The following is a 20026-nucleotide window of genomic DNA, read 5'->3' on the forward strand; positions in this document are numbered from 1 at the left end:
AACGCTCAGCAAACAACTGGATCCTGCTCCACTCACACAGTTGGTTTGGTGTTTTGCACTTCAGCGCTGGTTCATAAAATTAGTGACTGGAAGAGATAAAAGAGAAATCGGAGTAAAGGCACTTATAGAGCATGTCTGTGAGAAAATAGCAAAAGATCGCTTAAAAATAGGCAGGGCTGGAAAGTGGCACGTGGGGAGGCATCGTGGGTCCAAAGGTCCTTCCTCCCAAACTTTCCCCTTGTTTTTGCCATTCTGCCTTGTGCTGCAGGGGCTGAGGGAGCTTTGGTCTCCCTTTTGTGTTAGCCGTTATGCTTTTGCTCACCCTTGAGCTGGGTCCTGGAACTGAGAGTGCATTTTGCTGTCTGCTCTTACTGCACCCAGGTTTGTATCAGTGTATCTGTGGGTGATTTGGGAGGCTGGATGAGATTCAGGCAGGGCACTCACAGGTTTGTACAGAGAAAATAAAACAAAGTTTTTGTAGCGTTAAGTCCAAACTGATTAAATCCTACAGAGCTTCTACATCTGAATATTGTATTAAATTGCTGTGTAGTTTCTAAAGGTTTTGAGGGGGGAAAAAAGGGCAGCTGAAGGTGTTTGATTATGTTTTCATGGCACCTTTCTCTGTTAGCAAGTTTCTAGTCTCTAGATCCTTTTGTAGAGCACAAAAAAAAAATTAGTTTACTATTTGCACAGCATTTTGGGTTTCGGTGATTTCAGTGCCAAATTTAGCAGTGATCAAACAGAATTTGAAGAGAGGGAGGCTTTATTGATGTGTGTGTCCCTTGCTCTGATGCAGTTCATGGTGTCCCAGGGCCGAGGCTAAAGGTGTAAAATCAGGTCAGTTCAGGGGATCTGTACTCCCTTATTTCTTATCCAATATGCCTTTGCATGTTTTTGTGGGTTCTTTTCCTCAGTATGTAGTTAAAGGAAGCAGAAGATGATTTTCTAGAACAAGAAAGAAAGGATGTTTATTCAGATTCACTCTTCTGTTGTATCTTGTACTTTCACTGCATCAGAAATGATGCATCTTTTTTGCTATATCTCAGTATTATAACCTGCTGTATTTCCTGCTGGTGGATTAAGCCATTTGAAGAACTGATGTGTTGGCCAGTTGTTTCAGTTTTTAGTATTATTACTTCTATATCGCACTGGTTTTGATTACATAGGTACAGTTTCAGGTGTTTGTGGGCACTATCCTGAAAGATAATAAAGATCAAGCCTGCAGGCTTTTTAAAGGTATGTATTGTGGACATAGAGATGTTAATCCATATTTATTTTTACAAAGATATACAAACACAAGCCAACCCAGTGACTGCTGTGCCTGGGGACACCTCCTGGGGTCTCTGAGGTCAGAGCTGTCACCAGTTCCCCAGCTGGGGACAGGTGATCTGCACGGGAAGGTCCCTTTGTTCTGAGCACCTTCAGAGAGGGAACAGCACAGTCCTGTCAGCATCGGAGGCAAATCTGCAAAATGCCCTTTGGTGTGATGGCCCTTGCAAGGATAAATGGAACAGTCATGCTTTCAAAAGCTCAAATAAATAACTGCCAGCACTTGCAGAACACCAGTCCCCCATTTGGGAAATACCACTTGATGACAGAGTTGATGAAAGGTCCTCAGACATCAAACACATCGACTACAGCTAAAAAAAGCCGTGCTATATATGGTCATTCCTCTCTTTAGGAAGACATTCCTTCTGTTGTTCTCCTTTGCTTATTTTAGTCACCCGTTTCATACCTCCTCTTCAACACTTGACCCTTTAAGATAACCAATCTGTGCTGATGATCCATATTGTCTCCAGAAAACTGGGAACCAAAGAATACTCTTAGTGGCTGTGCTAGGAACTCCTGATTGTTTGAATTACTGCTTTACATCAGTGCTTTAGCATCTGATCACCTCAGATCAGATCTGAGCTTACATCACCTCAGCTTTAGGTGACAGATGTGATTCCTGGGTTTAAGAACTTCTGTAAACTCCTTTGTAGCGTTGGTTTCTGACAGAGAAGTCCATGCAGTGACAGGGTGTGCTCAGTGCTCTCTGGGGTTTGATCTGAAGCCCTTCTTGATTCTTTTTGCAAGTTCTTTATTTTGTTGCAGCAGTCTGTGCACTAAATGCAGCTCTGGCTAAACCGCCTTATCTCAGACATACGTTCAAGGAGAATCACTGTGAGGTGCTACAGCAAGTTGACAAGGATCAGAACTGGTTTCAACACTGTTCAATATTTTTGTCAATTACTTGGAATAATCTTTCTGAATTACCACTGCTTCATTTCCAGGTAGCACAAAGAGTGGCAGAATGTGAGATAAGAAGGTAGCAGACCCTTTACACAAAAAGCTCTGAATTGGTTTGCCTGTTTAATCAGAGAACCTGAAATAAATAAATGAACTTGCCTAAGAAGAAGAAATATTCCAGTGGGAGAAGACTCTGTCAGACAAAGCAGAGATGGTCCCCTTGACCAACAGCTGGCCACAGGCTGCTGGTGGAGAGCTGGGATGCAGTACTTGTGTACATGGCCATGGGAGCTGGGTGAGAAGCTCTGGCTGCTTATATGCCTTATGTGTACCTTGGCAAGACAGTGCTAAAACAGTTGCTGTCATTGTGACATCCGTGTCTTAGGAGGGGTGTGGAGGGTGAAGTGCAGGAAGTCAGCACAGAGTACTTGGGGTAGGAGCAAATGGTTGGTCTTCAGTCTCTTAGAGCATCACCCCTTATATATGTCAGCGAGAAAAGTGGGTGTCTGTAGGGTAGGAGTGTTTGAGTCTTCAGGGAAAGCAAACATTGGGTGCTAAAAGAAATGGGAACCAGTGGCTGAAGTAGATGAATTCAAATCAAGAGTAGGTAAAAATATTCAGTTCTAAATCTGGTTAAATATGGGAATGGATTACTGGGAGGAAGAGCTGCTGCACCATTTCCGGACATCTGCAGCTTCAGCTTGGATGCTTCTCTGTAAGGAAAGTTTTAATCAAACACTGCGGGCACCAGTGCTGGGGTTAATGATGTGAAATGCAATGACCTAGGATATGCACGTCTTAGGATATGCAAGAATAGATCATCCCACTTCTCTTTTTTTTAACTTTAGATTCAATGAATTGATGGATGTCTGCTAGTGATACAGCCTGAATAATTCTTTGTACTTTGCCCTAATTCTATGAGTCTTTGTACAAATTTTTCTCATTATAATCTTAAGAATACCTTACACATTATTCTCTCAGTCTGCTAGCTACTATTAGCAGCCCATGTGAATCTAGTCATTGGTGTTGTAAGAATTACTTGGGAAATTCACTTTCTCATGCTGGATTTTGATAAGATGGAGGTAATCTTGACTTTTAACTATACATTCTTGAAGATAAATGTTGAGACATTCAACTTTTTTCATGAGGCAAATTTATTATAAGTCTCAGTGTTCAGAAAATAAGACTCAATGCTTAGATGTTCAGCAGCACGGAGTGCAGTACCTGGTAGCTCTTGAATTTTCTGTTCTTTGAAGATCAGGTATTGGTCCCTCTAAAAAGCCTGGCTACTGCAGGGGAACCGTCTGTCTGAATTGGGGGCTGCTGTGGTCTCACGATTTTCTGGTTTGTATTAATTGCCACTGTCTATTCATGTTGCAGAATATGGAATATTAGATCCAGTGGCTATTTTTTTTTTACATCCAACATTTATGGGAAGCAAGGACAGCTTGTGAGTGTCTTCACTGAATTTTTAATATGTGAAATAGTATTTTTCTTTGGTTATTTTTTGTTTGATGCAGCGTAACTTATTACTGGCATGCTTAATACTATTTTGTAAAGTATTTTTGTAAAGAGTCAAAAGATAATTTGCTCTCTTGAATTTGGAAATGTATTTGCCTTTCTGAGTATACAGTCTTTCAACAGTATACCATTGACTCTACACAAATAACCATTCCAGCCTAACTTATTTTCTGAGTAATTAATTCATAAAATTGATTGTGTTTGTCTTCTGTGTTTGATTGTGAAACTGTAATGAAGTACTGGAGTTTAAACAATGTGGGTTTTTTGATCTGTGACAAGTCCTTAGAAATAAAAAAAAAGATGACTGAGTGATGGAAGGGATAAGCCAAAAGATATTCTGATAAAGTTATACTTTCTTCTCTCAAACAGCTTCTCTAAAGTGAGGAAGTATTTCTCTACAGTACAGGATAAAGAGTGTGTTAAGTCCAGTGATGTTGATTTTATTAATTTAAATTCTGGTACAGGCTGTGCTGTAATGCTGAAGGCTTCTTGTGTACGGGTATTTGAATCCATGATCTCGTTCAAAAGCTGTGTGATCAATGAGTTATGTACACCTCATACTCACTGGAAGCGGATTTGTCACTTCACCAATGGCTGGAAATCGTACAAGAGCAGTGATTTGTGTGCTTTTGTTCCCATGAACCTCAGCACTGGTATTTACCTCATTGGTCTGACCGGTCCTTGCTCTGAAATTGGGAAATAAAAGTATAAGTGTAGGATGGAATTTCTCTTGATGTTCCACAGTGACAGCAATTTTTGCTGATTGAGTTGCAGGAAGAATATTGTAGGTCCAACTGCAGGGTCTCCTGATCATTGACACTAGCTAGTGGAATGTTCCTGCTTCTCTAAACTTTAGAATAGCTGATAAAATAAATATATATATATATATCTGAAAAAAACCCCAAAAAACATGTAAAAATAACTTATTTAAGAAAATTACTTGATTAACATGCAACAAAGCAAAAGCTTCTTTTTACCTACAGCCTTCAACTGGCAGTTGTGGAAATTGAAAATCTTTCCATGCCCCCTTTGTTTCTTTTGATTTTATTTATGCATGATTCTGTTCCTATCTTGCACTGATATTGGCTGGCCTGGCAATACTCTGTGGAGTCAGAGGATGTCTGTGTGATGCTGTCTTGGGGAATGGGGACAGGTCAGTGGTGTCCGTGGCCAGCCAGGAGCTGGAAGGAATGGGGACAGGTCAGCGGTGTCCGTGGCCAGTCAGGAGCTATGAGGGGGAGTGGGACAGGTCAGCATGTCTGTGGCCAGCTGGGAGCTGGGAGGAATGGGGACAGGTCAGCGGTGTCCGTGGCCAGCCAGGAGCTGTGACGGGGAATGGGAATGGGGACAGGTCAGTGGTGTCCGTGGCCAGCCAGGAGCTGGGAGGGGGAATGGGAATGGGGACAGGTCAGTGGTGTCCGTGGCCAGCCGGGAGCTGGGAGGAATGGGGACAGGTCAGCGGTGTCCGTGGCCAGCCAGGAGCTGGGAGGGGGAATGGGAATGGGGACAGGTCAGCGGTGTCCGTGGCCAGCCAGGAGCTGTGAGGGGGAATGGGAATGGGGACAGGTCAGTGGTGTCCGTGGCCAGTCAGGAGCTGGGAGGGGGAATGGGGACAGGTCAGTGGTGTCCGTGGCCAGCCAGGAGCTGGGAGGGGGAATGGGAATGGGGACAGGTCAGCGGTGTCCATGGCCAGCCAGGAGCTGGGAGGGAAGGGGAGTGCAGCCGTGTCCTGCCCTGGGTGCTGCTCAGAGGGACAGGGTGGGCTTTGGCCAGGAGCTGCCGCTGCACGGGACCGTGGGCCCATGGAGAGGGCAGCAGTGCAGCCCCTCATCCCACACAGACCTTCCTGGAGCTGGGAGTGAGCAGGAGGAGCTCTGGAATGGTGGGAGGGGTGGGAGCTGACCCCGGCCCGGCGGCGTGAGTGGAGCAGCTGATCCTCACCCACATCGGGCACTGCTGGCAGCCTTGGTGCCTTCTGCAGAACGAGTCTGCCTGAAAAGGATCATTGCAGGGCACCTGCAGTGGGGACAGAGAGTTTCCATCCTCCAGGAGGTGTAAACTGTGGTTCCCCAGGCTCTGCAGAGGAGAGGTAGAGGCATCTTCAGCATTGAGTGAGTTCTGAGGCTGGTGCTTTGTCTGCGGGTCAGCAATGGCCTGGGCCTCTTGCTCTCTCAGCAGCCACGGCAGTGCAGGAAAAGCAGTGGGGAGATGTTTTTGCTGTTAAGTGGTAGAAGCAGGTATGTGATCTGTAAATCACAAAGATGGTATTAAAGAGTGCGCATGGTAGTTTGTTCTGGGGGTTTTTTGGTTGTTATTTTTTTTTTTAATCAAATGCTATTTCTGAGCTCCGAGGGCTGACAGCTGTTCTAGTTTTGCTTGGGGATGTTTTCGCAATGTGGATTAATCAATGTTATGAACTGGGTCCGTGGGGTTTTGGGAATGTAATTGGTTTCAGATGACACTTTGCTAGTCAATCTGTGAAACAGCCGAATGTTGACACAGCTGAACAATTCCAGCTGTTTCCACTCACCCCTTCTTCTCTCCCTGGATGCACCAGCCTTTTCCCTCTCCCGTGTCACCCTTTCTTATTGTGACTTTGTAAAACAAATTTGGGATTGTAGTTTCTGTCATTTATCTCTGCTTTGGTTTTGTTTCTTCCTAGAATTCTTCCAAAATGTATTATTTTAGGTGTTTGTTGTATCCATTTTTATCCCTTTGAGCCTAATTTGTAATGCAGACATTAACTCTTAAGAAGCACATTTAGATGTTGCTTGAAGGTACCCTTTTGTCAGGAAATTAGTAGAGATAATTTTAGAAGTTTGAGAATACATTTACACTTGTGCCAAGCCCACCCATTCTTTTAGAAAAGATAACAAGGAGTGCAGGTAACCAAAGGCAGAGGCAGAGTGGGAGGTGCATGGAGATGTGCTGCAGACCCTGCTCCACTGCTGCTCTGCCCCACTGACAGCCTGGCTTTGCTCAGGCTGATGGCACCTGTGTGCTGTGCACCCGGACCTTAATGACAGGAGAAATGACTCCCCAGGAGGGAGGGGCTCATAAATTACCTATGCCATTTATACTTCTTTTAATTCTTTTTCTCTTCTCCACTTTTTTTTGCCCTGTTGTATGATCAGTATAGGTAAGCCCTGAATATGCCATGCCACCTGCATCTGGGGTTTTTAATATGGAATCAGTGCCTGTTCTTGATTTGTACAGAATCAATACAGAAGAAAGAGATGCAATGCAAGAGCAGGCAGGTTGGTTTTCCGTGGTATTTTTTGTGCTAACTGACTTTCAGGACACTTGGCAGCAGAGACTACAGAATGGCCAGGCCCTTGGAAATCTGTGTGCTCAGACACCTACACACACTGCACAAAGATGGCCCAGGCCTCTGCTGGGGTGGTCTGGCTTTGTTCTGGAAGCCTTTGGCCCCAATCCCTGCTGGAGACCGGCTGGTGCCTGGGTGCCTACTGGTGACTCCAGCGGGGGCAATTTGCTGTTTGGGATTATTTCCCCATTAAGCAGTTGGCTTTTGAAGGATGTATGCTCCCTCTTGTCTGCATGGCTCCTGCGATGGCAGACTATTCTAAATTAAAACTGATGTGTGAAAAATTCTGCAACAAATCTGCTGTTTTCAGACAGCAGTCAGCTTTGCTAACTTTTTGAAATGGCAGGAAGCACCCACGTGCGTTGAGCCTTGTAAATCATCTCGCTTGTATTAAAGTCGCCTGCAGTGGAATGGCTGATCCTGTGCTATTGCTAATGCTTTACCTACAGAGGAGTGTCTTCGCTTGCTACATAGGGCCTGTTTAGAAAATGGAAAATGTATACTGAAAACGTGGTAGGAAAATGGCACCTCTGTGAGTACCTCTCTTGGAATTGTTACACCGAGAAAAAGTCAGATTTGCACAGTGCAGTTTTCAGAGAAAGTCCTGATGTCATTAATTCCTGTTTTGTATTTTTTACTACTAAGGTATTCAGTAAGAATATCCCATTCTACTTCATGCTGACAGTGGACACTGAGAGTTTTTTGTATTTTTTCTGGGGAGGGAGACTTGGAAGGCATAAATTCAGTACCTAGATCTAAGCAAGCCTCAGAGACCCCATTTATATGGCAGGATAGAGCTTTTTAGAGTTTTCTAGCTTTTTCTGTCTTTGTCCCAGAGATTTAGCATTCTGACTAGCAGTTCAAACCAGCATTAAAATCCTCTTGTTGACTAGTTCAAAACCATCATGATTTTTCATTTTATAATTTCTTGAATCTGTGAGAAACCCTGGACTCTCTCGAAGGAACTGTAGCATTCTCTCTTCTGCTTTATTGTTGAAGACCTAAAGCTAAAGGCAGACAGCAGATGCACTTAAAGCAAACATTTAAATGCACTTGCTACTTGTGTGTGTGACTTGAGGTATATCCCGGTGGTAGACTGGATCTTGCATTTAATCAAACTGATATTTCAGGTAAATTGGGATTTTGTCTTTCTCTGCTGTACCAGCCCACAGCTTGTTCTTAGTTCAGGAATGTCCACACAGAATTGAGGAGAGAAAAGTGAAGGCTAATGCTCACATCAATTCAGCAACAAAATTACACCTTTCCTTTAAACTGAGCAGACATGAAACACGTCGAGGACATGGATGCTATTCACTCTAATGTTCTTTTCATCATTCTTCAAACAACCCGTAGAGGTTTTCTGTTGTACAATCTTTGACAAATCTTTCTTTGTGTCCCTAGTTCTCTTTTGTTCTGTTGAACCACCAAAGGGACCAGGTTCTTGGAAAGATGGAGGGAATGCACACAGCCAGGATGGTGTGGAAAGCCTGTCTGTGGTGTTGTGTGGCTGGATTCATACAAACTTGGAGCTGTCACAAGCTTGGGTTTTCTCAGTGTCTCTTGTCTCCCAGTGGGAATTTTGCACCAGTAGGAAGGAAGGAATTGGGCTGTGGATTTGCAGATCTGCATGTGCTGCAGCAGCAGCAGCACTGCCTGATGCTGCCTCTGCTCAAGTCGCTGGCCATGGATGTGGTGTGGGAGTGCAGTGCATGAGCAGGAGGGAACAGAGTGCAGGAGTGTCCTGCTCAGAAATTTGAACATTTGGTAACTTCCCTTTTTTAGGAATGGTTTATTGTTATCATATCAGAATCTAAACATGCTACTAGTTACCAGTCATTTTTTTGTATCTTGAGACACACTTGTAGAAGGAAATGTATCTTAGGCCACAGTGTGTTATGAGCTGTTTTGCTTTGTCAGGTTAGGGTCTCTGGCTGTGAAAACCAAAAAGTTAAATGAATTATTCCAGTATTGTGTGTTGCAATCTCTGGCCTGGAATAGAAGAAGCAGGTTAATCAGTAGAACCTACTCTGAGTGTACTTACTATAAATGTGAAAATTCCTTCTCTTTCTGCAGTGGAATATCCCTGCACTATCCATTTCTATTGCTTTGTCCCTCTCTTCCCACTAAATTATGTGGTCATTGGAGCACACATGCCCTCGACAAGCTCCTCCAATAGCACAGTTTTCAGAAATGGGAAAGATTTCTGAAAAAGTTTCTGTTAGCCAGTCCATTTCCAAGCTAGCCTTTGGTAATTCCAAATCACCAGTTACTTCAGAAATGTAGGCAGAGCCAGAACTTCCCCCCAGCACCAGAGGGGCCAGAGTTTTAATCTGTGGGCAGAAGGAGTCATTCCCCTGGCTACTGTGCCTTCTGTTAAATTGCTGGAAGAGCAGTGACACCCTCCATCAGTGCCTGCCCACAATTTGCATTCCTAGGACTGGGGCCTGTAAAATGTTTTGCTCGGCCTGTGTTTTCCTGTGTGCTGTTGTGGCAGTCTGGCTCTGAGCAGCAGCCCTGGGGACTGTCACTGAAGTAATGGGGTAGAAGGCATCAATAAAATATTTTGCTAGTGTGCATTCGTTTGTGTGTCTGCAGACATCAGGCTTTTAGGATTGCAGGAGCGGTGCTTGACAGTACAGCACTGTCTAATTGCACAGTCACATTTCCTGGTACCTGAATGCATCAGAGGAGCCTTCATTTCTGTCTGCCCCCTCACAGCCCATTATGCTTTTTGTTGGTTTTTTATTTTCTTTTCCCTTAAAACTTTTTTTTTTCTTTATTTAAAAATAAGTTAGAAAGAGACTTGATATGTATCAAGGAAACTGGTTTATGCTTTCATAAGCCTTCTTTTAGTCTCTTCTGCTTTCTGGAACGAGTGCAGTGGCAACTTGCGCACGTGGAGTGTCATGTAGCAGAGGTTTCTGTTGAAGATCTGCTCCGGAGTGGGTCCCTGGTGTTTGTCTCCAGCTGATGCTCGTTGGGCTCAGCTGGGGCCCTGATTGCAGCCATGGCCCTGAGCAGCCTCACCTGGGGCCTCAGGTGAAGTGAGGCCCTGCCCAAGGCGGGGGAGCCCTCAGACACTCAGCTCTGGGCCACGCCAGCCTTCTGTTCTCCTTTCTCTTAGAATTTAGCAATTCAGCCACATAAAAACTTAACAGTCCTTCCTCAGAGTGTGATGAGAAGAGATAATGGGACACAAAGGAAAATTCCATCCTCGATCTTATCATCCTGTGCTGGTAAGTTGTTGCCATTGTCATGCGTTGTGATACTAAATTTGTGACTCATTGGAAATGTGGCTTGAGTCATAAAGTCCTGCATTCGCTATGTTTTGGGGAGTTTGCCTTTTTTTTTTTTCTAATAGTAACTCTTCCTCCAAAGAGGAAAGCTGAAAAGGCAGTTTAGAGGAGCAGATAAGAGTAAGTTGCAATTCCAGTCGTTGTGCAATAAAAAGAAGAACTAATGCAGTTGGTAGGAACCTTGGCTGGTGATCCAGTGTGTGATTCAGGAGGTCTGGTCAAAACAGGAATCTGTGCTCTGCTGCTGGGAGTTTGCTGATTTTCCTTCAATCCACCTAGTCAACACCTGGCTCATGCTATTAAGATGATTTTGAGAGCTTCACTGGTACATCAATGAGCATTTCAAGTAAAAATTTTTTTAGAATGTCACAGTTCTGTGTTCAAGTGGGATAAAAAGTGACAGTTTTGATCTTAAACTTAACTGTTCATCTTTTTAATGCATGAAACCATATCCTACCTCTACTGTGGCATCACAGACTCTGAGAAAAGAAAAAAAGATCATCAGAAAAATCTTTGCTGCATTGAAGTTATCATTGATAGAGATGAAATCAAGGTCAAGATACCACAATGTGTAGGAGGAAGCTGGGTGAGAATTAGCAACTTCATCTATGGCTTTGTATCTCAGCTCGCTTCCAAGTTGTCTTTCTTCCACTGTCTCTTAGTGACTGTGAAAGAGCCATGAGAAATTGTATCACGTATATAATTTTCCCCATTATGTGAGATCTCAGGATCTTTTTGAAGATAAGTTCAAATAGATTCAAGCTGATTCAGGAAAGAGGCCATTTAAGAATTTGTGACTTTTTTCAAGTGGTTCACTTCATTTCACATTGCTCTGGAAGGAGGTGAGAGATTTCCTCCTGGTCGAGGCTCCTCACAGGCTGTGTAAAACATTGTGAAGAAGTTCAGGCACAGCTGAGCTGGGATTATTCTTTAGGAAGAAGCTGTTATTCGTTTGAAGGCAGTAGCAAGTTTCTCTTTATTCTCTTCTCCCTCTACTTTGTGGTATGCTCTCTAATAGCCTTAGCTATCAAAATGTCATTAGTATATGTCAGACACAAGTTCCACTGTCTCTGGGAGGCTGAGTTTGGATGTTTGTGTGGAGCTTTTTCGTGTGTTACATCCTCATCTTTTCTCTCTGAAGACCCCTCTGTCAGGCTGTGTGTCCTGGGTCGAGTGTGAGAAATGTGGACTCTGGTTTTGTTGTGCAGATCTGCAGTGCTCAGAAAGTCAGAGTCTGTGACTCAAACCCCAGCAACATTTGGGGCTGCTCGTGGTTTAGCTGTTCACCACTCTGCCATAAATTCCTTGGAGTGTGTGCTGCTTCTCACAGAGTGCATGGTTTAATAAACTTGATACAACAATTTCAACTTTAGAAGTGGGGTGTCACTTTTCCTTGTTTCCACTTACCTGTACAGTCTCCTGTGGATACTCAGAGCTTCTCTTCAACCTGTTTTGGCTGTGATTTCGGCCTTCTCCCCTCCTTCCCCCTAGTCTAGCCTTTTGCCATAGCACATTTCCTTAAATAAAGCCCTTGACTTTTGAGCAGAAATGGGTGCTGACTTCCCAGCCGGGTGCTGTGCCTGGCAAATTTAGCCTCTTTCTGTGTCAAAGTACGGTTTTCTTCATGGCTTTATTGCTGAAGGGTGATGCAGGTGGCCTGAGATTGGCTGTGCTGTAGCTCTGGAGCAGGCCAGGGTCCCTCTGAGCTGGCTGACCTGGATTCTGCTGCAGCTGGAGCAGAAAAGCCTTGCTCTAAAGCACAGAGCCAAACCCCAGCTCTAGCACCTAACACACAGCGGCTCGTACAGGGTGGACTGGGCTGTGTGGTTTGATTAATAACATCTCACATTTGGTATTTTCACTCTGAAGGAGAACCCTACAAATAAAGGCTGTTCTTCTATCACTCACTGTGCTTTGTAACCCCGTAGGATCCAGCAGTGCACCATTTTGATAACAAGTTGGATTTTTCATGGGTTCACTGGGCACAGCTCTCTGAGTCAGGGGCTTGGCACGGCTGGGTGTGCCAGAGGAGCCCCCTTAGGGAGGGGGAGCTGTGAGCCAGAAACTGGGCTGGCATTTCTTGATGCCAGAGCGCAAGAGGGTCGGGAGGGGATCTCACTGGGAGTACTTTCAAAAGGGACTTGACTCCAGCAAACCCCCAGTCAACACCAGGATAGCATTTAATGCGTGTACCTGGGAGAAAGGGCAAGAGTAGTCAGTGTCCATTCATTCAGTTGGGTTATTGGACAGGTATTTGCCTTTTCTGCAGCCCTTTGAAAGGCTGATAACTGCTCTTTTCTTTTTCCCTTTTTGTTTTTTTTTTGGTTGGGTTTTTTTTGGGGGGATTAGTTTATTGCATAACCCCAATAGAAAGAAATTCCTAAGGGCAAGAATGCTGAAGAGGAAGGAAAGAATAAGTGATGCCAGTTAAATTTTCATGTATTTATGCCTTATTATGGCCTGACAGTCAGAAATAATATTCTTTTCCTTTTATCCTGATCTTCTCTTTTGACTGTGTATTAAAAAACCACCAGCAGTAACAAAGTGTAAAAGATTGAATTAAATCCTAGTTAAAATGACTTCACCTTAAATAGTGGAATATCTTAGATCTCTTTCCCTTCCTTTTTTCTTTCTCTCTGTCTAGTCTACAGAGACTTGGCAGTCTCAGATACCCTTGGGTGTTCAAAGGTAGATCAGTCTGTGGCAGGGCTGCCTTTGATGTTTTCACCTACAAAAATGTCACATCACAACTTGCTCTGTTATTTCACATTGAATGTGAAAGATTCACTAAAAGGTTAATTTCAAGTCTTGTTGAATTTTATGCCATTAAAGTCAGTGGCTTTTCAAGGATGCACCTAGAATGGTTTCAGAGGGATGAGAGAAGGGGCTGGTGTAGAGTTCCTGCTGCAGCTACAAGCACTTGATCACCGTGTGTGCCTTGGGTGCTTGAGGGAGCACGACCCCTCCTGCAGGGAGGCTTTGCCCTCCACTCCCTGGGGAGAAAGGAGAGCAGGGATTGCTGTGGATGCTTCAAACAGCACTACATCTACCAGCAATACCCTTACCTACTTGAGACCCTGATTTGATTCGTGTTCAGTCTTGTGAAGGGAGAGAAACACAGATCTTTTGGAGGTCTTGAATAATCCTGAATATCCATTCTGATTTCTGGAATGAGCTGTAGAGTAGTTACAAATACCTGAGTGAAATGCTTTTGAACCAAGTTTTACTCTTGGTTGTTCTCCTTCCCTTTGAGACCTGTGTCTTGAGGCAATGCTGTACCTTTGTAGGGGGACTTGAATTTATTTGTGCATGCAGTAAGTGTGACTGGAGAAAGCTAAATGTAGTGGTTTTCAAACATTATTTTGAGTAAGAAATCTGTTTTTCTAAAAGGTTCTTCAGTCTTGAGAAAAATGCTTCTTTATCAATCATACCACAAATAGTGCATTTGAAAGACTTCTGAGTGGACACATGCTGAAGGAATAGGAGATAGAAGCTATGTTTTAAACTGCTTGGGTTTTTTTTTTTTAAAAAAACCCCATTTTTAAAAAGTAATTATATTTTCTGTTTTCTCTTAGTACAGTGAAACCTCTAGACTTACTGAGGGCACTGAGAAAAGGAGGGGACCTTTCTCCACCTCTCCTTCTCTTTAGCAGAACTCAGATAAGTAATTTAATTGGTTACTGAGCTCGATGCTCTCCACCTCCTCTTCCCCCCACAAATAATTCTTGCAAGTGAGCAGTAAGAAGTCAGGTAACTCGCTCCGGTGTCCTCACATTTGTCGTGTAGGAGAGGCTGGGATTACGTGCTTTGTCAAGCTGTGCTCTTAAGGATGTGTCACATTTCCTACCGTTTTAACACAGGAAATGTCTCTGTCACCAGGCAGCCCTGCTTTTCTGTGCATCCCCTAATTGTGTGTGAACCGAAGGTGCAGCTGGAGAGCATTTCGTATCTAATTGGTGTGTGAAAGCTGAGAGCAGAAAAAACAATTAGGAAGTCATGGTCAACTTCAAGAAGGGCTATAATTGAGGCAGAACTGAAATTAAAAATTGGATTGCTACTGAGGTGAGGTGGAAGGGATGTAAAGGAGCAAATCTGTAAATAGCAGAGCGGCTTAGGCTCCGAAGTTCCGCTTGCTGCAGTGCCTTAGAGACCCGAGAGTCTCAGGGATACCTGATGTGGAGCTCAGCTTCCCAAGCCCCTTGGCATTTCAAAGAAATGTCTGTGGGTTACTGTGGCTAAATTTAGTGTGTTACAGGATGTCTCTCTTCCCCCTTTTAATCAATTGCAGTCTATTGATAGCCCTGGAATAAGGGCTAACTGCTCTATTCAGCTGCCGGGTTTTGTCTTCGTTTAGCAGCCAATAAAGAGGTAGAGGTGCTGGGCATACACACCAGTGCTATTTTAAATCCACCTAGTCAAGAGTTTGAAGTAATTCAACAAAGGAGTTCATTTCACTGTTCAAACTGTAAGTTTCTGTGTACACTAAGTGATAATGAGGCCATTTAAAAAATCCTCTTCTTGTCACTTCTAATGGCAGGATGTAGGTTTTTTAAGGATGTATTAAAATGTGTATCACAACAACTCGCTGCCGTTTTACTGTTTGGCTGACGGTCGGTCGTAAACTCTGGCAAGTTCTAATGCTAAAAGGTTACGGTCCAGCCTGTCACTTTTATTGTAGCATATGTACATGTAATGGCTGTTTGTTATCAGCGTCTTAACGCTAATTGTACCAACATCAACTTCGCTTATAGCTGTGCAAACAGAAGGGCGGCGTGTGCCAGAGCCCCTGGGAGAGAGCAGCGAGCTGCTGGGGCCGCAGGCAGGCACGGGGGGTGGGCACAGCACACCAAGGGCACTCCTGGGCAGCTGCAAAGCAAGAGGTGCCTGATGTGTAGAACGAGATTTTGTTCTTGCTCTGTTGGTTTTTCTTTTGCCGATACCTTTGTGTCAGAGGAAGATCATCGTATCTGTCATTTTGCCAGATGTTTGTCGGGGTGGTGTGTCAATGTTTGCATAGGGGAGCTCCCATGCTGCCGGGAGAAGCTGGGAACCAATGATTTCTGGTTGCTATTTGGGAAGCAGGTAGGCAGCCTGTGCGGACAATGGCCTGGCTACCAAGTGTGATACCACTGGAATACTTCACTTTTAGTTAATTGGATTTTAAGTGAACACTAGCTTCATTTCTTTGGATTTCTGTGACCTTAGTCTCCTTTCCTAGAAGCTTTCACCTCTTGCTTGAGCTAAGGAGCAGCAGGGCTTGGGCAGTGCCTGGGTTTCTGTGGTGTTGGCATGGAGCATCATGTGTTAAAGAGCTGCTGTGCTCTTAGCACAGCCAGAGCAGTGTGCAGTTTAGACGAGCAGTTAGGGATTTTGTCAGATTTAGTGTGTTAGTTTTTTTCGTGTGCGTTCCTGCTAGGGTTACTGCTCTACGTTTACTTGTAGGCTCATTTAGGATCTCAGGACAAAAAGCACTACTGAGCCTGCAGAGGTTTTCTTAGCGAAGATGCTGCGTGTGATGGGCACTGTCCTGCAACTTGAAGGCTTTCATAATTTTTTTAATTTAAATCAAGTAGTTAGCTCTTGTGTAAAAGACAAGCTCTTCAGCGTGTAAGAAGAGGAAACCGAGTCGTAAATAGTTGTTGGGATAATAGCCGCGTTCTGAGTATGTGACGATCCCGCCCTGGGGATGTCGGTGCGGTCGCTCCTTGCCCGAGGCTGTCCCGTGCCTCTGCCGGGACGTTGCCGTGGCTGGGAAGCCCGAGGGCTGTTGGCGGCTCCGGAGCGGAGGCGAGGGGCTGCCGCCTGCTCCCTTCCCTTTGCGCCGGGCGGAGAGTGCCCCGAGCGGCCGCGGGGGCGCCGGGAGCGGCCGGGCCGCGACAGTACATGACAAGCATCACTAGGTGGCACAGCCACCCTGGTGCAGGGCCCGCTGCCTGCGCTCCGCCGGCGCCGAGCGCGGCTCCTGCCTCGCACCTCATCGACGGCTGCCTGCGCTCGCCGCATCCCCGAGCCCCGCGCTGCTCCCGCCGGGCACTGCCAGCGCCAACAGCGAGCTTTCGCTTACTCGGCGGAAAAAAACAAAACGAAATGATGTTTCCAAAGCTTCTTGAAATCTCGGTTTACCTTAATCTGCCTCTTGTGAAAGTCCGTTTCAGCCTTTTGGAGTTTATACCAGTATATAATGCAAGTTTAAATAAAGCGCTTTATAGTAGGTGCTTATGTTTTAAGCACGAGTTTAAGTGTTTTCGATAGTGAAATGAAGGATAGTGCTATAAGGTTTATGTTTAAAATTCAGTACCGGTTAAGCATATTGTTGAGCTGGGACTTCTCTTGGTTTTTATTTATGAAACTAGTTGGGGAACCTTTAAAAGGTATATGATGGTTTCTGTATTTGTTTCTCCTTTGGTAGAAATTGAAGTGTAGGCTGCACTGTACGAGAGAGGTAAATGGATTTCAGTTAAGTTTACTCTGCAATGGGTTTTTTTTGTTTGGTTTGTTTGTTTTGTTTTGTTTATCCTTTTTTATATTAGAATGTCTTTAGTCTGGAAGACTCAGAAAATCCTCAGCAACTGATGAGTGTCTATTTTTAAAGCAAACTCATTGCATTGTGATATTTCAATTCACTTCTCCAAACCAACATGAGTTCACAGACACACTGATTTCTCAGCACTGATTTTAAGTGAAGTGGTGGGGATGTTTCTAAGAATAAAATGTGGGTCTCAGTTTACAAGAAGGAGGTATGATTTAGAACTTAAGTGGGCAATAGTTTTCTTTTAAATCATAGGTATGGGTTGTATCATTGTGTATGGGTCGTATTCATACTTAACTTCCTCAATTAAGTGTTTTCAAATGCAGTGACAGGTATTTTTTTTAAAAAAAATCTGCTATTTGAAAAGAAAGCATGGCTTCAACTTAATTTGCAACGGAAGATGCTGTGAGAGACTGTGGTGGCATTATTGTTACTGCTGTTAATGTAGCTTGAAACCCATTCTGGCTGCCTAGCAAAAGCAAAATAAGTCTCTTCCAGGGTCTCACATCAAAATACTTCAAGAAAATCAGAGCAGTCTGGGTAAAATAGATGCCAGGGCTGTGAATTAAATATATAGAGGACTGAAGATACCTTGCCTATAATAAGAAATTAAGATTCCCCACCCCCCCCAAGGGCTCCCCATTGTCAGAATATTGCACAAATGCCACATTTATTTTCACTGTGAAGATAAGATTTCTTTGTTACAGCAGAAACATTTCTATCAAGACAGTGGACAAGAGTGGTGACCCTAGAGCAGATTGTGGGGGTGAGGGGAGCTTGATGTTTGCGGCCCCTTTGAATGGACTGTTCTCCATGTGGAGATCACGTGGAGGTGTTTGAGATGGACACACTTGCATTTCCTCTGGGTTCAGTCCCATCCCTGGCTCTGTGATAAATATTGCGAGAAAGCACCAGGGTAATCTTGGGTCCTTGCTTAAAATAACGCTGTAGGCTTCCCACACAGGAGAGTGTTGGTTGTTGAAGGGGATTTTTATGGCTCACACTGGGACTGACGTCAGAGTCGCCCACAGCCTGGGACTAGAGAAATTCTGAAGCTGTGCAGATGAGCAGTTCCTTCCTCTTGAGCAGAATAACCACGAGCAGGTTTGGCTCTGTGGATTTGATGCACTGGAGATTTTTGCAGGAAGAAAAGTAACTCTTCTCGCATCATTGTGTGAAAATAAGAGCATTCCTAGTGGAAAGCATAGCTCTTCCCTGTGCATGTCCTTTGTCCATGTTGGTCTTTGTTTTGGGTTTTTTTAATGCTATTTTTTGTTGTTGTTGTTTTGTGGGTTTTTTAATATATTTTGAAAATGTGATCTGTCCGTTTTCCTTATCGCTTCTGGCCTGCTGGTACTCCCAAATATGTATTTCTGTGTGTGCTGGTAAGTGTGTGCCCCAAACTGTGCTGATCTGTACTGCTCTATGCCTTACATTGCTTTGCTTTGTTTTCCCTTTGGCTTTGATACACAAAGCAGCATGGCCAAAAAAATGCCACAGGTCAGTGGGAAAACACAGATGAAATCTCCAGGTCATTTTTTTTTTTTCTTCCATGCTTGTTAAAAAATTGAAGGAGTTCCAACCCCTGACTCTTGCTCCAGAAAGTTCTTGAAAAGAGAACAGACTTAGAAAGGGGGAAGTTAAAAATGGAGAATATATTTTCTGGATCTTACTAGGCAGCCTAAAGTCAAACCCTCTTAGCATTAATCCTGCTGGAAAGAGAAGTGTTTGCTTTAGAAATGCTGGTTTCTTCTTGGCAGTGAATGTGATGTAAAGACGACAGGCAACACCAAGCCCAGCCAGACTTCCTCTCCTTCTCTGGAGCAGCATGGAGGAGGTGAGGACAACACTGAGGGCAAGATTTCTTCTTTTCCTTCTTGCAGTGGAGAGGTCAGGTTTAGGTACACCATCTGCTCCTGCTTTTTGCATTAAAAATTTCTGTGTAGCACAAAGCAAAAATTATCTATGAGGAGTCCTTAGAGTGAAACACTTGCATGGGTGGTGCCAGGAATTGTTCTCACTTGGGATGCGGATTTGCTCACACAAGCATCTTGATAAATTCAGTGTTGATACCTGTGTGGAATTGGGCTGTACTTGCTTTGTTCTTGCTGAGGTTCAAGTTCTGCTAAATGAGATTCAGATGGGAAGGACACCAACTAACTGTCATAGCCATCACCTCTCCACAGACTTCCAGATTCTACTTTTGTCAAAAGTTTTCAATGGCTCAGTGGCCAGGGACTTCTCAAGTGGTGTAGCTCAGAGCTGTGAAGAAGGTTTTAGATTTTACCTTTACTTTTTTGTTTGCTTTTCTGTCGATAGCACTGTTGTGTCTTAGTCTGACAGAATCTCTCACTGGTGCTGTGCAGCCCCTATAAAAATGAGTTTTGAGCAAACATAGTATAATTTGAACCTGTTACAGTTTCATCAGGGGATACTACAGGTTCACATCATACCATAGGACAAATCGAACCTAAAGCTAAACTATTCTAAAATAACTCTATGAAAGCACATGTGAGCTACACACTCTACACACTGCCTCCTTTACTTAAGGAAAGCACCTTGAATGTCCCCTACTTTTCTGCCTCTCTTCCCAGGCACATTTAGTGTTGTAGATAACAAAGCCGATCAATACTGATGGTGGAAATGTCAACATAAATAAGAACAGACTTCCTTAATGCTGGTGCTTTCAGGTGAACGTGGGAGCTCCTATGCAATCTTTCCAAAGTGAAACTGTTTTGTAGGGTTTCTTTAAAACCACTCAGGCAAAATCCCCTTTAATAGGAAACAAGATGTAGGGCACTGAAAAGAGAAGCTTTTTCAGGAAAAATTTTCTAAGTTTGCCATAGAAGAAGAATGTCTTCAGAATATGCATGGGAAGAAAAGCTGCAGCGAGAGTTGTATTATGTATTTCTAGCATTCTTTACTGAGCTATGTTGATGCCTTCCCAGCCCCCAAGATATACAGATAATTTCCTGTGGCTGACCAAGTCTGTGCACTCTCCTGTCACAAAAACACGTACAGAGAAATGGATGCTTTGAAACTGCTTCCAACACCTTTTTTTCCCCTTTTACAGACAAAAGCTTTGAAGATTCTGTTATCCATAGCGTGCTTTGTTTTTATTAG

The 20026-nt window shown here is 44.0% G+C and overlaps 1 protein-coding gene across 4 annotated transcripts in view; it reads left to right on the forward strand.

Annotated features, from left to right (window-relative positions):
• RORA (RAR related orphan receptor A) overlaps positions 1-20026 on the forward strand; it is a 406637-nt gene that overhangs the window by 128361 nt on the left and 258250 nt on the right. For 2 of the 4 annotated variants that reach the window (XM_040077548.2, XM_040077549.2), the window contains exon 1: positions 10163-10314. The exons of 1 other annotated variant lie outside the window; for it this stretch is intronic. In XM_040077548.2, coding sequence (XP_039933482.1) covers positions 10267-10314 — 48 coding nt within the window. In that variant the 5' untranslated portion in view covers positions 10163-10266. Of the gene's footprint in view, positions 1-10162; positions 10315-20026 lie in introns of those variants that run through there. One more of the 4 variants, XM_040077547.2, reaches the window with a different exon arrangement.

Source organism: Hirundo rustica, chromosome 13 (genome assembly GCF_015227805.2).
Source record: "Hirundo rustica isolate bHirRus1 chromosome 13, bHirRus1.pri.v3, whole genome shotgun sequence".
NCBI classification, from domain to species: domain Eukaryota; kingdom Metazoa; phylum Chordata; class Aves; order Passeriformes; family Hirundinidae; genus Hirundo; species Hirundo rustica.